The sequence below is a fragment of the Chinchilla lanigera genome, unplaced genomic scaffold (genome assembly GCF_000276665.1).
Source record: "Chinchilla lanigera isolate Chin_1 unplaced genomic scaffold, ChiLan1.0 scaffold00046, whole genome shotgun sequence".
Taxonomy (NCBI): domain Eukaryota; kingdom Metazoa; phylum Chordata; class Mammalia; order Rodentia; family Chinchillidae; genus Chinchilla; species Chinchilla lanigera.
Window position 1 is genome coordinate 17,293,136 of NW_004955447.1, and position 22,743 is coordinate 17,315,878.

Consider the following 22,743-nt stretch of genomic DNA (forward strand, 5'->3'; position numbering starts at 1 on the left):
GTGTACACTTACGATCCCAGCACTTGGGAGGCCGAGGCAAGAAGATTGCAGTGAGTTTGAGGCCAGCCTGGCTACACAGAAAGCTTACGGCCAGACTTAACTACACAGCAAGCCTCTATCCAAAAAACAAAAAACCAAAACAAAACCAGAAGAAAAAAATACAAAAAAGACAGAACAAGAGTTCCTACTTCAAAAATAAAAGCAGTGTTTGCAAAAAAATGCTGGCCTACGTGAACAGGTAAGGAATGGGCATTCTCAGAAGCACCCCAAACCTACTGAAAAATAACAGCAAACAAAGTGGCACCTAGTGGACTTTTGACAAGCTGCTCGAGGGATTCCAATGCACAGTTTCAGAAATAACAAACTGCCAACATAATGCTAAATATTTAATTTGTATTTCTTGAATTCTTGCTGATTAAAGCATATCACTTAAGCATATAAGCCCCTTTTCATGAACTCTTCCTACACTTAAATACAGTAATTTTTGTAAGATTTATACTCACAACCTATTCTTAAATTAGGGAGCAAAAAAACCTTTTAAGACATCATGGTATTTTAACAGAAGGAAGAAAGTAACAGAGGCTTATCTTCCATCTTAAAGACACTAAAAAAAGAATATTTTATATAATTAATTTACTGGAGATAAGAATCAAAACACTTTGAATATTTTTTAGGGTATTCAGAGAAAGGGAATAAATGAAGAAAAAGGACGGCCAAACCGAACAGCGGGCAGGCTCCGTTACTACAGCTCTAACACTGGGGCCCAATTTACTCGTAACTCACTTCCTTTCGCTCTTGCACTGTGAACACAAAGGAATGCTCCTTCTCCAGGACTGTCACATTCAATAAATTATGGTAAATATAAGAAAGCAATCACGAACAGATTTTTAGATAGTATTTTATTTTATTTATTTTGGTTTTTTTACTTTATAGATAGTATTTTAAAGATTAATATAGAGGGCTGAGGATTTAGCTCAGTGGCACAGCACCTGCCTAGCAAGAGCAAGGTCATGAGTTCGATTCCCGGTACCAAAAATATAAATAAATAAATAAATAAATATTAATACGGAAATACTATCTGCATGAAAAAGGATACATAAAAATATATTCAAGATAGCATCTCGATTTTGCTTAGTTAGTAAAAATGTCTCATAAAATTAAAGGCAACGTTTAGTTGGAGACTTACTGATTTTATCCAAGTTTTTCATCAACGAAACCATACATTAAGTTTATAACAAGTTAAGAGAAAAACCTAAGAAAGATCCAGGAATCAGAGATCTAAATTACATTCGATACAAATCTCAGTTAAAAACACCCGATTTTAAAATACCAAACCTGTATGTTGCTGTTTTCATTTGCCCGTCGTCTTCCTTCTACTCGGCTAATAGTTATAGTTTGTCCGATAACATCAATTGCTCCAGGTAATCTCCTATAACATAAAAATTGAACCAATTCAGTTTTCATCTCATTTGATAGTTGAAAAAGAATTAAAATTTTAAGGGAGAATTAAAAGCTAAAGATCTTTGCCCTGTATTTTAAAATAAAAGCCAAAGAATTTCGTTGAATTAGATCTCACTTCTTTGAATTATGATTTTACGTTTTTATTAATAAGTTAGAACCAACATATTCAGCAATGACTATAACAGTAAATCTTGAGTATCAGTATAGATTTTTGTCTAAGTTACTGTTTTTAAACAGTGTTCACTTGAATTTATTTTCTCAGACCAGAGTCAGACAGCAAACGCCAGACAAATTGAAAATAAAATTTGTTAGTCATTCTTTACAATTGTAACAAATATCATAATTCTATTATACAATCTTTTCAAGATCCCCTAAAAGGCTTTAAAAATGCTCACTTTAACAGATATTTTCTTAGTGATATACTCCAGGGTTAGAAAACATAAAAAGGAAAACCAACTTTTCATCTCTGATAATGTGCCTTTGGATAGAAAAATTCAAATTAAAAAGTCTCCCATATGTTTAGTTTACTTTACAATCCCTTTAAAGTTTAACTACATATATGAGGATATGGAAAAATAGTCTACTCACAAAGCAATGCTGCAAACTTAACAAGAAAATCAAGTCAGTTAAATCTCACAAAATTAAAATAATGCTGCAAGACACTGTGCAGTTAAGGAAGAGCAGTGAGGGTCACGCGCCCAAGAGACAGCACCCGCGGCTGCGGGCACTGAAGCAGAAGGGAAATGGACCTGCAGCCCTTCCTCAACTGCACCCTTAAAGCTTTTTAGAAGTAAAACTATTAAAAATGTATCAGAGACAGGCGTGGTGGCGCATGCGTGTAATCCCAGCACTCAGGAGGCTGAGCCAGGGGGACTGGTGCAAGTTCAAGGCCAGCCTGGGCTACAAAGGGAGTTCCGGGCCAGCCTGAACTACATGGCGAGCCTCTGCCTCAAAAAAAAAAAAAATCCTTCCAGTTAGGAATTTAAAATGACTAATGCTAACAGTTACCACTTGCTGGACACCTAAACTACTCCATTTAAAAATCAGCATTTCCTGTCAGACATGATAAAGGTAAGCTTCAGAGTAATTACTGGCCTGAATAAAATGAAATGGCAAAACTAACTTTTAAACCTTAATCATTCTGATTCAAAGGCTCTAAGATCCCTTTTCTTTGAGAAATGTTTCCCTTCTAGCTAGATAATTCAGCTTTGAGAATCTGAAGATGTTTTTGGAAATGAGTCAATGGAAGTTTATCTGAAGTGAACCTTAAAATGCTTGACAAGTTATTTCATACTCATAAATATGCTCTATTACTAGAACTATATAACAACACTTGAAATGTCTTCAAATCTACAGGCAACTTTTACCACCTCTTGCCAAGTTGCCTTCCTTCTCTGTAATTTTATATTAAACAAACTGCATGTTTTTTAACTTTATGGCTGGATCACTGACTTCCTAGGTTCCCTCATGAGCCCAAAGACCAATCGTGATTTCACGCAATCTATCTCCTCAAATATAACTGGAAAATATTATAACACTGACACTTAAGAAAATCCAAATACCTCCAAGATAAAACAAACTGTCTCGATTTCTACCTAAAACTTAAAATAATGAAAGCTATGTCCACCACCGCTTTCTAAAGCTCATGCCATCAGCCTTCTCAGATGTCACCGTCCTACAGACACAGACACACATTCTGAAGTCAGTGTTCCCCTCATCGCTTACTGCTCCCTAGAGCTCACTGTCGAAAACTCTGCTTCCACTGGACTGCTTCATTTCCTACTGTCTTCTGCTGCGTCTCAGGGTTTGTCCCCTCTCCACTTTTGCATTTATTCCCATCAAGATCAATTCTCCCAAATTTGTCTCATTTGTGATTTAGACTGAAAATTCTCCAAGTTATTAAAGGTTGTAAAAATTAAATCTAGATAATACGCTGTAACTTTTGTCTTTTACCACTGACCTCTAAGGACTTCCAATTTTCAAAAATTCTGGGACACATGGGAATATTCATCCCTTCAAGTTTATTTTAAATATGGTCAGATAAGCACAGTGAAGGTTTTTTTCAGTGTTAAAGGACTCTAAAAACCCAAACGGCAGATGCTGTGGGCTTGTTGTTGTGCTGTAGACAGGACCTGGGGCGTCACGAACACTAGGAACCTCGTTCCACCACCACGCTACACCCCCGCCCCAAACGCTGCTCTAAAAGCACACCGCCGAGAAACCAGCCTTAACGAGAGTGTGTCCCTAGTGGCAAGTTCAGAAAACTGCAATTTCCTGCATTTTTGTAAATCCTCTCTGTCCAGGCATTGTCACTGTACAAACTGATTTACCCTAATCAAATGAAATTTACCATTCTGTTCAAAAATGTTTTATGACACATACATACTATATACAACAAAGAAGCCAAGAGCATGTAATATTTAACATGAATAATTTAAACATCCAAAGGTACTCTGATGCCACAGGACAGAAGACAACACTGGCCTATATTACCCCACGGACGTTTCTGTCCTGCGTCCCACCCTGTGTCGTCACCGCTCTGCACCCAGGAGTCAACCCCAGCACTTCACACGGGCCAGGCTAGAGCCCCAGTCCCAGCCCGCCATGAGCGTGCTTCCCCTCACCTCACCACACAAAAACACGCAGCAGAGCTTCGCCTAAGGTACTGGTAACTCAGAATTTCACGTCGTACAGTTTAACTGCACCCTGCTCAATAAGGTAGACAGCTAGTACTCCAATCACTGCTCTTTCTACAATGGACTCAACCATCCAGTAAGAACCCGAGGTCAAGGGAAGACAGACAAAAAACTTAGTTGCTAATCTTCTGCCATAATTTTATCTATGAGCTACTTGTTTTCAGTACTCGAAGCAAAAGTACCTCATTAATACAAAATCCTTGATGTGCATTGGATAAAAGCAAAGCATTTGCTCTAAAGATTATTTCACCCAGTAACTAGTATTTATTGAGCACTTACTATGCCAAGTAAATGCTATTCTATAAATACATATATAACTCCTCATAACAACCCTGTGTGAAACAATTATTATTATTTCTATTTTACAGATGAGAATCAGGAGGAAAACTTTCCTCTTTTAGTCCACAAGGTGTGATCATGAAATAAAGTGAATGTTTAAGTTTTTAAAAAATTTATTATAATAAAAGACACACTTCCAATACACTTACCCCATCATTCTCGCTACCTTCTAAAGGAGCTCTAGAGGGTCTTTCTCATGTCTTCAATTACACTGTTGTAGCTCCTCAATGACCTTAATCAATTCAAAACATTTTTTTTTTCCCTTCTGTCTTTTTGAAACAGGGTCTCACTATGCAGTTCAGGCTGGTCTTGAGCTCACTTTGTAGCGCAGACTGGTCTTGAACTCACAAGGATCCTCCTGCCTCAGCCTCCTGAGTGCTGAAATTACAGGCGTGCACCACCATATCTGGCTCAAAACATTTATCTATCACGGTCATTTTCATTTTGGGAAAGAACCGGAAGTTGTACAGTGCCAGATCTGGTGACTAAGGTTGACACGGACACACCATAATGTTTTATGGACCTGCCTTTCCTTTGTGTGGCACTCAGCAGCAGAAGTCACTGGATTTTTTTGCCATACCTCATGAAAATACTCACGGAAGGAGACTGCCAGAACTGCTTTAGAAAGTGGCAGGAATGAGGGGATAAATGTGTTAGAAGCGTTCGTGAGGGTGGGCACATTGAGGGGGATTAATGGTAATATGACTTTTCCTGTAATAAATATTATTTAAACATCATTTCTTCATCATTCTTTGTAGTTTAATAAAAGTATGATAAATTATAGTAGCTTTACAACCTTATTCACACAAAACAGTAATATATTTTGCGTAGCAATCCAGAACACACATCGTACATAAAGAACTAAAAAGTTTCACGCAACAATGCTTACTAAACGGCTTACTAAACGGAAAGAGCAAAACATTAATACCAATGTAACTATTAATGTTTAAATGTAACAGTAAAAAAACTAAACAATACAAAACCAAGAATACCAGTTGGAACCACCAAATCTCATAACCCCACCAGGGGACTGCAACCTCACACTGAAAAAGCATTCAAATACAGTTTCCAAAACCACTTCAATAAAAGCAAAAGTGAATTGCACAGAACAGGTTTGCAAATATCTCTCAACACTGTGTGAAGCACGTAAGTCAATAAACACAATTTAACCAAAGGAACCAAAATAATACGGTCTATCTTCCTGAATGTTAAGGCTTGGCCTAAGTGTTTAGTACATTTTTGAGAACAAGACTTTTTTACTAGTACATGTTTTCAGCACATGCATTTTACAATTACTTTGGGGAGTAGGTGCATGTACATAACATACCTTACTTCCTTTTTTTAATCCCCTTACCCATCCCTCCCCTCTAACTAGCACACATGATTTTCTAAGAAGGATCAGGAGGGCCCTGACCTAAATACAAGAGACCACACTCTGCAGTGATCTTTTCAAGGAGTTAGTACTTCAAGGGAAGTTCACAATCACTGTTCTGAAAGAACAGATGAATGACACAGCCTTGTAGAAATCCAGGAATGTTTTCCCACAGTAGCGCTTCCAACAGGGACTGAGCAGCAGACAGTCCAAAGCTCTGTATTCTAGGAAAAAGGGGACGACGGCTATTTCACATTCCCAAGTTCAGATAGATCTAGTTGTCACGATGCCCGTCTGTGTGGAAACTGGCACAGTATCTTTTCAGCTACTGTAGAAAAGAGGTGAGCCGTGAAAGACACAGGATGGATTTAGGATTTAAACACACCAATGGGAAGAAAGGACATTTTAGATGGGGAGAGGAGCACAAATCAAGAGCAAGGATGTTGGGAAAAGTATTACACGTGCGCAAGATTTCTACTAGGCAAACGTATTACCTATCACTCTGCTTGCAACCGAGCAGCACAGTCCGCCTCTGACAGTGATTATCAACCAGACGACTATCGAAGAGGCAGGAGGAGAGGAAAGTCACGCAAAGGACTCTGGGAGGCTGCAAAATGCTACGCAAATATCAATTCCCACTGTAACTGAGTCAACCATTTCACGTCAAAACCCAAGCAGGCCCAGCTAGCGTTTGATTTTAATCTTTATGCCAGAACAGAGTCAAGTCCCTGCCTCAGAGCTTGTCAATCCTGCCTCCCCATCAGAATTATCTGCGGGGACTTGAAGAGCCCTGATGAACAGGGTGCACACCGGACTATTTAAAACAGTATCTGGGGCTGGGGATGTAGCTCAGCGGCACAGCGCCTGCCTGGCAAGCGCGAGGTCGTGAGTTCGATTCCCAGTATTGAAAAAAAAAAAAATTAAAACAGTATCTCTTGGACTTTAGTATCACGTTTTTTAAAAATTTCCCAAATAATCTAGTATGTAGCTGAAGATGGTGTACAACTCTTAAGGGAATGTGCAAGGAAGAAGCTTACATACATTTGGTTCTCCACTAGAAAGCATTTAAAGGTCTAGTGAAAATTAACTCTATTACATACTAAACACAAACTTGTGGCCAACAGAGTCCGGCAGCTGAGGTAAGGACGTAATGATGCCGTATGTTTATACTGATCTTTTATTTTTATAAACTGACATAATCCTATTTCTACATCAGTATATGAATGTTACGTTCACAAGCACAAGAATAATATTCTCTGTAGATCATGCATAATTTATAAAGAAAATTTAGTATGTTCTAATGTTCAGGTTAACATTTATTAATAACAAATTTTACCTAGAAAAATAAAACATACATCTGAAATAAAGATCACAGAATTTAAAGCTTTATCTTTAGGACATATGATTTATTTCACTTTAGCACCACTTTTAAAAAACTGATAAAAACCTGTGATGAAAGCAGAGAACCAACTGGAGCAAACACTTACTGGCTACCTGACCTTATCCTCTGACCCTTGTAACAGTCTTTTCACAAGTTTAGAAGTTACTGAATGTGTAGAGAAATATTGCAAGTAAGGTGTAAATCCACCACGATTACTTTTTACACTCGTGCGAAGAAGTTCTTCTGCATCATAAAGTAACAGCACCAGGATTTAGGCTCTGTATGCTCAACTTCAACCTGAATACATCCTTCCCAAGTCAGTATATTTTTTCTTCCACAAAATTATTTTCTATACCAATCTATACCAACTTTCTGGGGCCAAAAATTGTAAACTGTAAGTTACTTTTTAAGCTCTACTGCTCTATTAAAAAACAAAACAAACAGCCTTGAATGCTTGTATGTGAATAGGCTCAAATGTGGCTCAATGGAGGACACAAATGCAGTCATTAACGCAGTCAAGCTATTCGCTTTTGTACAGATCTTGCAATAAAGCTTTACCCACCATAATTATGCTTTTGCCTACGAAAATCAACCTGCCTGAACTGAACTGAAGTAATTCTAGTCCTGAATTTGCCTCTTAGCTATCTGTGAATCAGATCACAAACTAACATCTCCTTTCCCACTGTAAACCAGGACGAGCCACAAAATAATTTCAGGACGGAACTGAGTTTCCAGATTATCTACTCTATTCCCAGCACTTTAAAAATGCAGTAACAGAGGCAGAGACTTAGGGAACTCTCCTTAATTCACACAAGCAGTTACCGACAAAAGTAGACCTCAAATCCAATCCAATACTTACATCATGTACATTTAAGAAAATTATAGATAAAGATGGCTACTAATTTATTACCAATAGCAGCATTATCAACAGATTTACAATCGAAGTTCTTATTGTCTAGCCCTTTGAGATTCAGTACATATGCTATGTATATTGCTGGCCGGATGAAACATAAATCCATGGGCTAGGTCAAGTTAGTTAGACAGGAATTGTATCATTAGTACAAGTACTAAAACTGTGGATTCCACAGAAATGTTAAGAGTTGAAAAAATTCACACACTCCACTCTATGTTTGCAAGATGTAACTTTTCTTTATTTAAAATAACCCTTGAAATTTCTCTTGGTTCCTCAAGTAGAATTTACATCAAAAATCAAATATGATAGAGATTTTTAAAGTGAATGAGATTAAAATAATAAAATACACAAAATTTCATTCTTTATCCTGCTAAAGCAACACACTGCAACAGTGTTCTGAAAGTACAGATAACATTTTTATCTGAATTAGTTATTGGACTTGTACTCTGGGCATTCTTTTAAAAAAATTACAATATTTTTTACTTTTACCTGAAAACTTACTTTTGAGAATAACTAATTTTATTCTTTACTACCAGGAAATCCTATCAAAGAAAATTGACTAGAAAGTCTCAGAACTCACAGGGACTATATAATTAAGATTCCACAGAAAAAGAAATCTCAGCCGGGCGTAGTGGCGCACTGCTGTAATCCCAGCACCCGGGAGGCTGAGGCAGGCGGATTATTGTGAGTTTGAGAACAGACTGGGCTACAGAGTGAGCTCAAGGTCAGCCTGAACTGCATAGCAAGACCCTGTCTCAAAAAGACAAAAAAAAAAAAAGAAAAAGAAATCTCACGTTGGGAGACCAAGGCAGGAGGAACAGCACAAGTCTGAAATCAGACTGGGTTACAAAGTGAGTTCAAGACCAGCCTATACTACATAGTGAGACCTTGTTACAAAACAAAAAGGAAAAAGAAATCTAAGAAAGTCAAATTTTGGTAATTTTCCCCTTTATTTTGTATAAGGTAATATAAACAAAAGCATCTTATAAATTCATGTATTTAAAAGTTCTTCAAATAATTAAAAATACAAGAACATAAGGTTAATAAGCTAGAGAGGAAGAAAGCCTAAAATCCTAAACAACAAAAACAAAACCAAAATTCCCCCTCATAGGCCAGAAATATTTAGAACCCCTCAGACTAACTGCTGTTGGCAACGCTCTCCACACCCCATCACAGATACTTCTCATTACAACCCTGAGAATGAAGTTACGATTTCCCTTTGGGCCGGCTCAGAAAAACGCCAACACCTACGGCTGCACTCTCCGCAGTTAGAGACTCTAAAACACAAACGGACGCTCCACGGTGGGTAAATCACAAGTCAAAGCGTAAAGCCAGGAGAGCTCGCACATGCCTATAACCCCAACTATCAAGGAGGCTGCAGTACGAGAATGTAACATTTTCAGGCCAACCTGGACAGTTCGGGGAAACTGTCTCAAAAGTGAAGCGGGCTGGGGATGTAAATTAGCGGTACTTGCCGAGGAGTACTCCCTCCCCGCAAAACCCACACTACAGGACAACGGGTAGACTCAATGGAATGGCAGGTTCGTACACTATAGCTAAATAGAAAAGGGGGGACGTTTCAGTGGAGTTAACTTCTACAGGTCCTTAATACTGATTAGATTTTATCATTAAGTAATGAAAACCACCTGGGGATATTTTACCAGGATGTGGTACAAGAAAGAGGAATTAATGTGCAGCACAGGGAAAAGAAAAAGATTTACTGAGCACCAGTTTACATGGGTCAAGGCAATTTATTGTAAAAGGCCAGAAGTATAAGTGGGAAGACACATGCTAGGTCTTCATTAATAAGATAATTAAAAACTGTTACTAATACCCTAAAAAACGTAATTTGGGAGGTAAAAATATGGTACAGTCTAATAAAAATTTGTTCCTGTCCTAATGAGACAAAACAACACCGATGATCTAAACGTCAGGGAGTATCTAATGTTTAAAAAGAGCCTTACCTTAGATCAGGTGATTCGGCCCTCCCATATCGATCCTGCCACTTCCCAACGCTGGAATTGGCTTTTCTGGAGGCAGTACTTGTCTGAGACTGAGAAGAGGTGCTGTTTCTGGCGAGATAAATTTTCTATGTTTTTTCTTACATATTGTTGCCTCTGACCCCCCTTTTTCTGTTTTTGTTTTTGTTTTTAATTCTTGACATGCTTTTTCTAAAGTCCTTTAGCACACCTGTACATCAAGGTACTAAAACGACTAGTGGAATTTAAATATAGGTATGTTATCAACATTTTAGTAACTGGAATATTTTTAGAGAAAAACCAGTACGATGTCAAAATGCATAAATGAGAAAAGAACCAAGGGCTAGACTCAGGTTAAAATACATTATAGAGAAATAAATTTCTGTGCCTCTATGAACTAATAACATTAATTTCTGCAGTTTTATAAAACTGTACTCAAAATATTGCTACTTCTTTCCCTGTATTCTTTAAGATATATGTACTGTTCGTGCAACCAGTTAATAGTTAACACTGATGTGTCTCAAAAAAACCTACACTACATATATTTTATTAAAATTCCACTTCAAATATAACATAACTCTTTCAAAGTAAAATCCCAAGGACACTTAATTTTATCCCCAGGGGCACCCTGCTAACCCTTTAAAAGACCATTAAAATGCTCTTTCAAAGTAACTGGAAAAATGTCCACATATTAACTTATTTATGTAAAAAAGACACAAGGGGAGAATAAACCAGAAATTAAATGAAATGTTACTGACAAGAATGAAAGAAATAGACAACAGCACGACAATCTCTGTGATTTAGGAAACAGAAAATACAGTGACCATCTCTGGACAGTTTGGCCTTTGGAATGATGTTGTATGTTTTATATATGCAAAAGCAATTATAACAGTAACCATGAAAGAAAAGAAATGCCAAAAGATGCTATGAACCAAATTATATTTTAAATAATGCATATTACCACTTTGAAGGAAATTCTTGAACACAATTATTCTGACTACCATCGTTCTAAAGAAAGAAAAATAACCATAAACAGAACTTAAACTTTACTTAATGGATTTGTTTTTTGTAATGTTAAGTGTAGAAGTTCCAAAATCTACTTTGAGTGTATTTGAAGAGCACTCAAATGAGTAATTATACTGAAGTTATCAAGAGTCAGGTTCTCATTATGAGAAAAGGGAGAGGGAAGAATTCTGGGGTATTCAATTGGATGTAAAAGGAATATATCACAATTAAAATTTTTTAAAATTACATATTAAAAAATTTCATATTGAAACTGCTGATTTTCTCCTAGTTTTGAGCGCTGAAATGGCCTGGAAATAAATAATAACAACCCAGTCTAATGAACACAGCTATGACCCTGCTTTTGATTTTTAATTATTTCCCACTCAGAAGAGCCACTTCAAGAAATGGCTTCTTCTTGGGAAGAAGGTTGGAAAGCACAAGGTACGTCTGGAAAATTTTGCTTTGTCAGTTAAGGAATCTTAAAAAAAAAAAAAAAGTGACATGCCAGACGTCATAGGAGCAGTCTGAAGAGGCTTGCCCTGACCAAATTTGGAATGATTGTAGTATCAAAATAAATTATACTTTATATAAATCATACATATGCTTTCCATACATCATAGTGTGTCCTACAATTATATAACAGAATGTACTTGCTCTTAAATCATATTTATAAGCCATACATGCACAACTTTCACACATAAAATACGAACAGATCAATCTAAGGGTCATGTAAGTGGAGGGTGCAGAAACCTCATTTTTAGAGTGGCAAATAATGTTGAGAAATGAAAGACCTAGATAATCACTATTCTGCAATAACTACAATAACTGATTAAATGAAAATCGTCAACGGATGTTAAAATTCTTGGACAGTTTGAAGAAGAATGGACTATTTCCACTCACTTTCCCTACAAAACTACTTATTAAATACAAGGGGGAAAATAGTAGCTCTTTGGTACAGAAAGAAACCCAAAGGACACAAGTAAGTGATTAAAGTTCCCATCACTAATAACGGGAAAAGTGGGTATACATCTTTAAGATTAATGCACAGAGGACACTCATCACTTAAAGATACGGTATCCCAAAAAAGCAAAACTTAAATCTCACACATAGTGAGGCGATAGCAAGCAAATCCAGAGTCAGTGACCCTTTACAAAAACTGGACTATACTCTTAAACGCACTGTCACAAGACACAATGAAAGGCTGGGAAGCTATTCCACATTTAACAAGATACGAGTCAAATGTGATGAGTGATCCGGATTAAACCCTCAATCAAAGAGAAAGGAAGTGCAATAAAGGACACTATTAGGGTAACTGGCAAAGTGTCTGGCTTCCAGACTGTTAAAGTATTAATTCATTATTAGATTTTTCTGACTTTGGTAAGCATGTCCTGTGCTCATACTAAGATTATGTAGCTGAATTTACTTGATCTTAAAATATACCATGGAAGAATTTAGGACTCAAGGGGAATAATACCCATGATTAACATTCAAATGACTCAGGAAAAATTTTTTTCAGAATTATAAAGCAAGTATGACATGTTAAAACCTGGTGACTCTATACATATGAAAGTTCTTCGTGCTTTTTTTTTTAACACAGGGTCTCACTACGGATGCAGGATGGCCTTGAACTTACTTATGTAGCCCAGGCTTGCCGCAAACTCACGGCAATCCTCCCGCCTCAGCTTTCCAAGTACTGGGATTACAAGCATGCACCACCACACCGAACCTTTGTACTTTTCTTTCAACTCTTTGTAAGTATGAATTTTTGTCAAAATAATACAAAAACATAAAAACAAAAATGAAGGGGGGACAACAGGAACTTTTACGGAAAATAGTAATGTTGTTTAATGATTTATGTGCTGGTTTACATGGAGATGTCCTGTTTTTGAAAAGTTATCAAGCTGTCAACTCATAATATGTTGTTTATGTATATACTTCCAAAATGTTAAGTATTATGAAATCTTTTAAAGATTAAGCAAAACATTCTGATACGTTAAATACTAAATATAAGATTTTACTTAAGTATGTCAATTTGCTGGGCAGTCCAGAAAGTCAGAAACTTGGTACTTCTATATACAGTAACCATGCAATCCAAGATTTTAGCAATGGAAATATAGTACTTGAGTCAGTAGTACAGTTCATTGCTCTTAAATATCTGCTCGGAAGTCCCTATTACATTTTGATAATAACATTACTGTCTTTTCTCCAAAGTCAATAAAATCTTACTTCCAAAGATTCTTTCTATCTGTTTTAAGGGAAACAGTTCACAGTGAAGGCACTTCTGAGCAACTGAAGATGAATCAAAGCACAAACTTTCCTAGTGAGTAACGGGCCACGTCCTTTACATGTAGACTACACGTGAGTGTTGGCGTGCTACAGCGTTTCTACAGGCTGCACAGGTAACTATTCATGCTTTTGTTTAGTAGACATGAGCCTAATGTTCCCATCCCTCCTTCACCCACGTCTTACTGTCCCTCACCCGTCTCTACCTTTTCATTTCTCCTTACCCTTCTCTCCTACTTCCATGATCCAACATTATAATCAGCCCCACAAGCACATGCCACCTTCTTGGCGTCCCTGTCCTGTCATATTTATCTGGTGTAACCTCCACCCCTACTAAATGCAATTCTAGTTTTCCTCCATAAATACACAAATACTTGACGAGAGCAAGAAAAACACACCATCAGCAAGTTGCTATGTTTCACTTTATGTCACGGCATTAACCTCAAGAAAAAATGGAAATACATAGTTTCTCTCCCTGCACCATCAACTTTTCACTTTATTAACCCACTGGTTAGCAAATAAGAATGACATAATTTCTCCCATCTTGGGAGAGAAGCCCTTTCTGGATCCCACATTTCCCTCTAGCTACTGCCAAGCAATTCTTGTTTTCCCTCGTTCATTAACATACTCCAAAGAAAGACTACTTTCATGCCTTCTCTCCTCTTGAACCTTCATCACCCCATTTCCTCCATCTTTTCTCTTCCAGGTAAGTCTGCATCTTATTTTTGCTGGGAAGAGCAATCAGAAGAGAACTTCTAGTTGTTTCCAGAACTACAACCATTCGCCTGTCTCCCTGCATGTGGCCCTGTATCTACTCTGCATTCTCTTTTTTTTTGCCTTTTCTTGAGACAGGGTCTCACTCTGCAGTTCAGGCTGGCCTTGAACTCACTTTGTGGCCCAGGTTAGTCTCGAACTCGTAAGGATCCTCCTGCCTCAGCCTCCCGAGTGCTGGGATTACAGGTATGTGCCACCACGCCCGGCCTACCCTGCATTCTCTACTGCTGAGAATTAACTGTTTGCTGTCTGTGCTCCCACATAGGCTTAACCTTTCTCCTCACACATTACACCTTCTGGTCTTATTCAGGACACTGGCCTATGACTGTTCCTTTCCCTATTTGTCCATTAATAATTTCCTGTTTAGTAAATAACCTGTGAAGTCTACAAAATACTGCAATTTCTTTTATTTTAAATAATCTTCTTATGAACCCATACTTCCCTCTGGATACCAGTTCCTAGTCCCCCCAAAAGACTGTCTTTTTAAAAAAAGTATCTTTTTCCTAAATTATTTCCTCTCATGCCCTTTGAACCCAATCCAATGGCTCTATCTATACTTTGTACACTGAAAATGATCCTAGTCAGCATCACCAGTGACCATCACATTGGAAAATCCAATAGCTCTTCTCACTCTTCATCTTTTTAACCAATTATTAATGTTTAATATTAACAGTTGAGCATTCCTTCTTAAAACACATTCAATATATACACCAGGGTTTTCTTCCTACTTCACTAGTCTTTCTTATTGGTCTCGTCTTACAGATCTATTTTTCTGGTGTACAAAGAAGTACCCTATCATTTCTGCACCAATACTTATCTTTTATAGCTAATTCCATTCCACAGCTGCATTTCAATACAACTGATACAGTCACCATCACAAATCTGTATCCTAGCTGATTCTCTTCCCCTCTACTCCAGATCCACATACCCAACTTCCCAGTCAGGTTTTCCGTTTGTATGCTAAACAGTCATTTCAATTTTACTGTAGTAAACTGAACTCTTGGTCTTCCTCCTCCAAAAGCCACGCCTCCTGTTATCTTTTCCATCTCAGCAATGATAACTCCCTCATTCAAACTGAGTTGAGGACAAAATCCTTGGATTCACCCTTGACATCTTTCTCTTTAAAATCTACACCAGATCCATCAAGACAGGTTTTTTGTTGTTGTTTGTCTGTTTGTTTTTTTTGAAATACAGTCTCACTATGTAATTCAGGCTGGCCTTGACTCACTAGGTAGTGCAGGCTGGCCTAACTCACAGTGATCCTCCTGCCTCAGCCTCCCCGAGGCTGAAATTACAGGCATACTCCATCTTGTGGGGTTCACAGTAAGTTATTGGCTACCGTTTGAAATACATCAATAGTACCTGACAACGTAACCATCTTCACCACTACCATCTTGACCCAGGTCACCATTATCTCCTGCCTAGGAACTGCTACAAGTTTCCAACAGTCCCTGTTTCCACCCTTAGTCACGCTAGAGGCTATTCTTAGTAAAGCTCCTAAACTGAGTTTTTAAAACCCAACCCAAGTAACAATAACAAAATACAAAAAGCAGAGCACAGAAAACTGAAGCTGTTTTTAAATAGTTTAATTATACAGCAAACTTCTAGCGTATTTTCAATCACCAGTTATAAAATACTTTATGCAAATTAAGTCATTTAAAACATATAACTACAGTGGCAGAGAAGCACTATTGCTACATTTTACAGATTAGAAAAACCTGATTTAACAAGATTAAGAAATATGCCCAAGGACACACAACTAGTAAACTGCAAAGCCAGATTTTGAATCTCAAAAGTCTAATTCCAGTTCCAAGCTCTCAATATCATGCTATACTGCAGAATACTATAAATTCAATGAATCAAAATTGACTTTAAAAAAAAAAAGCAAAAGCCAAAATACTATATTACTTACTATTAGTATACTACTTAGTATACTATTACTATACTAAATACTATTAAAAGTATCAATATCCTTAGCTATAATAAATTCTTCAAACACCTTATGAGACTTATTTAAACAATTAATATATGTCTATGATATTCCACAAAAATCTTGAATTGCTTTCTGACATTTAATTTTGCCTGAAAGTTCCAAAAATTTTCATATTAGGGTTAAACAACATATTCCCGTAAGGTCTTTTCCTGCAGTAGTGTATTATAAAGCATAATCTCTTACAGCAATAAAAAAATTATAGAAAAATGAAAACAGAAAATTATATAAATAAAGAAGCAACATGACAGGTAAACGATGTGGCTGAGAAATAATAACAGCTGGGTTGATTTGTTTCAGGCTCAGATTTAAGTCACCTTTATCTAACTCAGGAATAAACTGCCTGACATTCTGAAACTTCTCTCATCTTAGTCTGTCATTTGCCATTTTCCTTGTAGTAGGGCAGAAAGGTAACTATTCGTCACGTTTGAGAAAAAGGGTATTTTGCAGCATATATATTCCTTTTAAATCTAATCTTTGTGGACACAAAGCTAAGTGTTATCATTTAAAACCAAACAGATAAAAGAAAGTGGTTTTAATATACAAAGTTTTTCCAGGATGAAATTTCTACTATCTTTTACTAAAATCAACAAAACACCTTTAAACCCAATAGCTCTGGAGTTAGGAAGTCTGATAACTCTGTAAGAGTAACACACACAGGCAATAGAAAGATGCTTGCTAGCACCTCTCCTGAAAACAAGATCACTGTCTCTCACACGCACAGAACTATACACTGTACTTCACTTCTTGCTTACCCAGATTTTTCTTTAAGACAGAATACCGCCCTAAAATGTTTTTCGCAAAGAATTCATTTTGTATAAAAGTGGAAAGTTTCAGTTTTTGTTAGTAAATGCTGAGAGGTTTTATAAAAACATAAAGATAACAATTCATAGAATAACTGAGTTACAACAGTCTAACTAACCTGCTTGGTGGAAGTCCAGTTTTGAACAAGGATGGAGGAGAAGTAAACTCAGCTTTTGTGGAAGGAAGTGCTGCTTCTTTCTCTGAATTTCCAGTTCTCCCCTGTTGTACCTAAAAAAAAAAAAAACCACAAAAAAAAACCCACAGAAAAAACCTGTATTATTAGCTTTTTAAATTTAATAGCACACTCAAAGTGCACTTTAGATATTAGATCTGAAACATTTGATTTAAAGTTAAACACAAACACTGTTTCATGGCTGAATAATTATTAACAGTAACCTATGTTAGAGGAGCACTAAGTAAAAGGCACCCAAGATGGACTATGGGATCGCAGTGTTTGAACTACTAAATGGACACTTTTCTGCAGCCAGGCACGGTGGCGTGGTGGCACAGGCACGTAATCCCAGCACTTGGGAGGCTAGGGAAGGGGAACTGTGAGTTCAAGACCCGTCGGGACTACACAGCAAGATCCTGTCTCAAAAGCTCAAAACAGTAATTAAAAAAAAAAATAGTTTAGCTTTTGCCACTTAAAAGCCCTAAGTCTTTGGGCCTTTTATAAATTCCCCCAGATGGACAGAAGTCAGTCTGAGACACCTGGTTATGATGCCACATTTCAGAGTTCAAGAAAGGTCCTGAAGGAACTTCCTTCTCTACTCACTACCCTTACCCAGGCAAACACTCAACGACCATTTTAGCCATTCCACTTTCTATTTAGACTTGGTGCAGCACTAACGCAACTAATCTGCTCCTATACATTCGTGTAATTTCTCCCATACTCCCAGCAGCACCGCCATGCTGCCAGCCCACCCAGAGGCATGGGGTCTGTCATCCGTCTTTCTCCTTTTCCTTCTTTACATTAACTTCTGAACCAGGCGGCCCAGCGCCTCTGCTTCTATCATACTCTCCCAGTGTAGTCTAGTCATGCTCCTCTAGTCTGGTGTTTATGCTTATCTATCTTAAAATCATCAGATTATTAAATCTGAACAAAATTGCCCTGTACTTACATAACATCACACTTTATTTTAAACCCTATTTAAATTTTACTGTCTCTATTTTATTTAAATTCAACATCACTCTCCTTCCCCATGAGATAAAGGCCAAGAGAATCTCAGATACTTTGATGAATCACTGAGTTGATTCCAGAAATCATCTCCCTCCCCACTGATCATTCTGTGAGGGGAAAATAATTTTTTTTGGTTTATTTAAGCATCTATATCCTGATTTCTTATTAACTGGAATCCAACCCAATCTCTAACTGATACTAGGGTTTAGCACTGAGTTTATTTGAAAAGGATGAGTTTCACTGGTTTTTTAAAGTCCATTTAAAATGTAGAGAAGCTAACAAGAGAAGAGGATTAGCACTAAGGCAATGGAGACAGACCATGGTGACTGAAAACAGACAGTCCACAATAACACTAAAAGAGAAATCTGGTGACAGGGAAGTAAACCTAATTCAGTTCCCAAACATTTATTAACTATCTCCTACTTACCACATTCTGAGGCTACAGTCAGAAATACACAAATCTCAGTGAAAACCTGAAATACGAGACCAACAGCTGGGAGTTGTGGCACATGCCTGTATTCCAGCACAGGACTCTGGAGGTCAAGGCAGGAGGACCGCTACAAGTCTGAAGCCACCTAGGCTACACAGTACAGTAAGTTCAGCACCAGCCTAAACTACACAGTGAAACCTTGTCTCAAACAAAAAGTATATATATGAAAAAAAATATTAGATGTAAGGTACATTACTGCCACAGCTATAGACATCCACTAGGGATACTGGAATGTATTCTCTGCAGATATGTGAAGACTATTATATCATTTAAACTACCAGCCTCGGAGGGGCTTTCCCTCACTATTCCCATTCTTATCATGTTATTACTTTCAAAATTTTCTTCATAGGCTTTATCACTAATATTATTATCTGAAATTGCTTCATTTTGTATGACTACTGTCTGGTGCCACTATAATGGAGAATCACTGAAGACATGAACTATGCATACTAAAAAGCTGTATCCTAAGTGTCCAGAAAAAGTATGTGGCATGCAATAAATAACAAATGTTTGTTATTTGATTAACTGTGGGACTCACCTTAAATGTCACTTCTTCAAAGTCCTTCAAGGGACATGTTTATATAATTTTGCAAGATTACTTAGTTACTATGCATCTTCCCCACTAAGACAGATAAACTGCAAAACTATGGGGTTCATGTCTAATACGTGCATCTTACCTCCCCACCCAAGTGTAATGTCCTTTCTGGCATTGTAAATGCTCAATTAAAACAGGGACAGAGAAAAGGAAAAGTTTGGGAAGGTGAAGTGGGAGAGAACTTAAAAGGGGAAGATGGAAGAATAGATACCAAAAAATAACATCTACAGGAGGAGGAAAGGAGAAGATAGGAAGATGGCAGATTCTTAAACATATAAAACTTGCGTGCACTTCCTTTTTTCCTGTCCTTAGTTTGTTCATAATATACTCACAGCAGAAAAAAAAAAAAAAAAAAAAAAAAATATACTCACAGAACAATGCTGAAAATTCTTACCATTTTAGCAACCTTCCCAGTCAACCGGAATTATCATTAACTACTCGTTTTTCTTAAGACTTTGCATTCAATACAAGTCTCAAAACTTGTACATAATGAGACTTATTATTTCCTATAACCTAATATTAAAAAAAGGACTGTAAGACATTATTTTCCTAAAAAATAAAAATGTCTTACAAATCCAAACAAAACTAAAATCTATAACCTCAAGAAATTATTCAACTAACTGTATCAAAAGTTTTGAAATTATTTCTTTGAAACTTCTTCAGCTGCCCAGCATAGCATCACCTACAACAGTGTAAACATTCTGACCAACATCTAAAAAGGAAGAATCTCCTTAAGTTGTTGTATACCCAAATAAAAGCTTATGGTACTCTTTAAAATTATATTTATCAAAAAAGTTTAACAATCTAGGAAAACATTTAGCAAAAGATGTTAGGGATGAAAAATGGAAAAGCAGAAACCATAAATGAGTTAACACAACTGTGTTTCAACCAGTAATTGAAAAAAACTGAAAGAGCAACAACATTTAGGACTCAAAGCAGATGAAAAAAACAGTAGGTGAATGAGCAAACTAAATAAAGCTGAATCCTGCCAGCAATGAAAAAGCAAAGGCATATTCATTACCATGAGGGAACCCCAAAAGTTTCAGGAACTGACAACTCCAGCTCTCAAAACACTTGAATCAGCCAGCCATATACTTTCTGGGCAGGCTACTGGAATACTAGAATATCTTCCCCGAAAAAATCATTATTGTCACAAAAAAGAGAACAATAAAAGCAAAACAACCTAAGGATATTAACGTGTAAAAAGCTTCTTGCTACCGCGAAGCCTACAATCAACAAATTCTATTCATACACACAGATCTTCCATTCAACTTTTTGGTAGTCCACTCTGAGAAAAAGTCCAAGTAAAAAGCCAAAAACAGTAAAACTCAAAAAATCAGCCTGAAGAAAACAGATTGTACAAGAAAGGAAAACCTAACAGAAACAACCTATAATTAACATCCTTTGAGAGATATGGAGGAAGAAAAGATACTGACTACTGTAAAAAGACAGGGTACCACAATGAAATAACAAAAACTTTCTTGGGTATTAAAAATATAATAGCAAAAATGAAAACTGAGGAGAAAGGTTAAAAGGCTAAAGAAATCCCTCAGGAGATAAATAACATCTCTAAAAGAAAGCAACAGAAAAAGCAAAACGAGAAAACAGCATCCCTAAAGTGAAGCATACGTACTTCCAAATTAAAGAGAGTCAGTGCTTCATTTAATGGATGAAAACAAATCAAGAAATGTGGTAACATCGGTTCCCGGTACCGGAGAAAAACCAAAAAAAAAAAAAGAAATGTGGTAACTGTGAAATTTCAGAACACAGGCAACAAAATTCACACTATATGCTTCTATAGAGAAAAAAATGCCTATGTACACACGTGTGCATAAATGAATAGAAAGTTTTTTTAAGAGAATGTTGTGGTTGCCGGGCATGGTGGCGCACGCCTGTAACCCCAGCACTCAGGAGGCTGAGGCAGAAGGATCTCTGTGAATTCTAGGCTAGCCTGGGCTACAAAGTGAGCTCAAGGCCAGCCTGAACTGCACAGCAAGACCCTGTCTCAAAAAAAAAAAAAAGAAACAAAATGCTGTGGCAAATTGTTCTTATCCACGTTACCCATTTCTAATAGCCACTTCTTTCCTGCCCCTTATCCCAAACGATATAATTACACAACTGTTTTTCTACCTAATTAAGAAACTATTTTTAGATGTATAAAATGTCACATCATTTTGCTTCAAAACAAAAAAAAACCTAGCTGAGCATGGTGAACCGTGCCTACTATCCAAACTGTGCTCAGGGAAGAGGCTCGCAAGCTCAAAGGCTGGCATGGGTCATCAGCAAGACCCTAACCCAAACTAACAAAATAATAAAAGGGTAGGAACAGAGTTCAATGGTACAGTACTTGCTTAGGTGTGTGAGGCCATGGGCCACATCACCAGTAACTCAAAAAATAAAAACAAAACTTACTCACATTGAAGTATTTCACCTTAGGAATATGAGTACGTTAATAACCCCTGAAGCTGTACGATAAAAACCTAGAGGTTCCTTGGTACTATTCTCATCACTTATTACCATGTTAGAATATTTACGTAATGAAAGGCAGAAAAAAGAGGTTGACAGGTTGTCTCACATGAAATCACAGCTCACCACTGAGCTCGGGCCCTAGTTTGTCTCGGTCCCTCTAACAGCACAAAGCCGCCCTCGCCAGCCTCTCCTGCATTCTACTATCCATCCCGCTGCTACTTCTTTTTCTAAAACACAGATCTATAAACTCTCTACTCCTAAAAACATTTCCTGCTGCCCACATAAATGTTTGCTGGCTAGTGTTTCTCATCATGGCTCTGTTTCCTACAAACCATGACAGACATAACAAAAAAAAGTTTGTCACACACATTATTAAATATATACCTTATTCCCAAATCAGTATTTCTAACAGACATTATTAGTATTTAAGCACATTATGAAGGAAATCAAGTCCTTATTCAGAATCAAGTTCATAAGACTGGAACAGTCAAAAACCTCTCAAATAATCAAGACATTTCAAAATAAACTTTCAACATATATAGAAAATACATATACAAAATATATTCATGGTTACCTTGGATGATAGACCAGCCCAAAGGAATTTCTCTTTACTGTTTGTAGTCTACTCTAAAACATACACTATAGTCTAAAGGAGTTGACAGTTTATAATGGCAGTTCTAATTTCTATATTAAAAAAGCCAATGCCACTGCAAACAAATTAATTTAAGACAACTTGTCTATTCACTATAATCAAGAATAAAAAAATATTCAATGCCTAACCAGACAGTATCACCCAAAGAACCTGAGAACCATTTATAATAGGGCAGACAGCATCAAAATATTTACAGCAGGACAAGAACCAAATACTCACAGGAGAAATGCAAATTAACATTAAATTCTCCACACAGAGTTCTGTCCAGCAGAGCGCTGTATCTGTGGATACAGCACACGTACTGCATGAGACATTACTTCAGGGAACAGGGATAACGCCCCCCAATGGGCCCAGAGGTCC

At 37.1% G+C, this 22,743-nt stretch overlaps 1 protein-coding gene across 9 annotated transcripts in view; it reads right to left on the minus strand.

Annotated features, from left to right (window-relative positions):
* The window catches only part of Fip1l1 (factor interacting with PAPOLA and CPSF1), a 68,929-nt gene that overhangs the window by 27,867 nt on the left and 18,319 nt on the right, over positions 1 to 22,743 (minus strand). For 5 of the 9 annotated variants that reach the window (XM_005392908.2, XM_005392905.2, XM_005392907.2 and 2 more), the window contains 3 exons: positions 17,116 to 17,225; positions 10,127 to 10,234; positions 1,336 to 1,429 (listed from right to left, as the gene is read on the minus strand). In XM_005392908.2, the coding sequence (XP_005392965.1) occupies positions 1,336 to 1,429; positions 10,127 to 10,234; positions 17,116 to 17,225 (312 nt within the window). The remainder of the gene's footprint in view (positions 1 to 1,335; positions 1,430 to 10,126; positions 10,235 to 17,115; positions 17,226 to 22,743) is intronic. The other 4 variants (XM_005392911.2, XM_005392910.2, XM_005392912.2 and 1 more) reach the window with 1 other exon arrangement.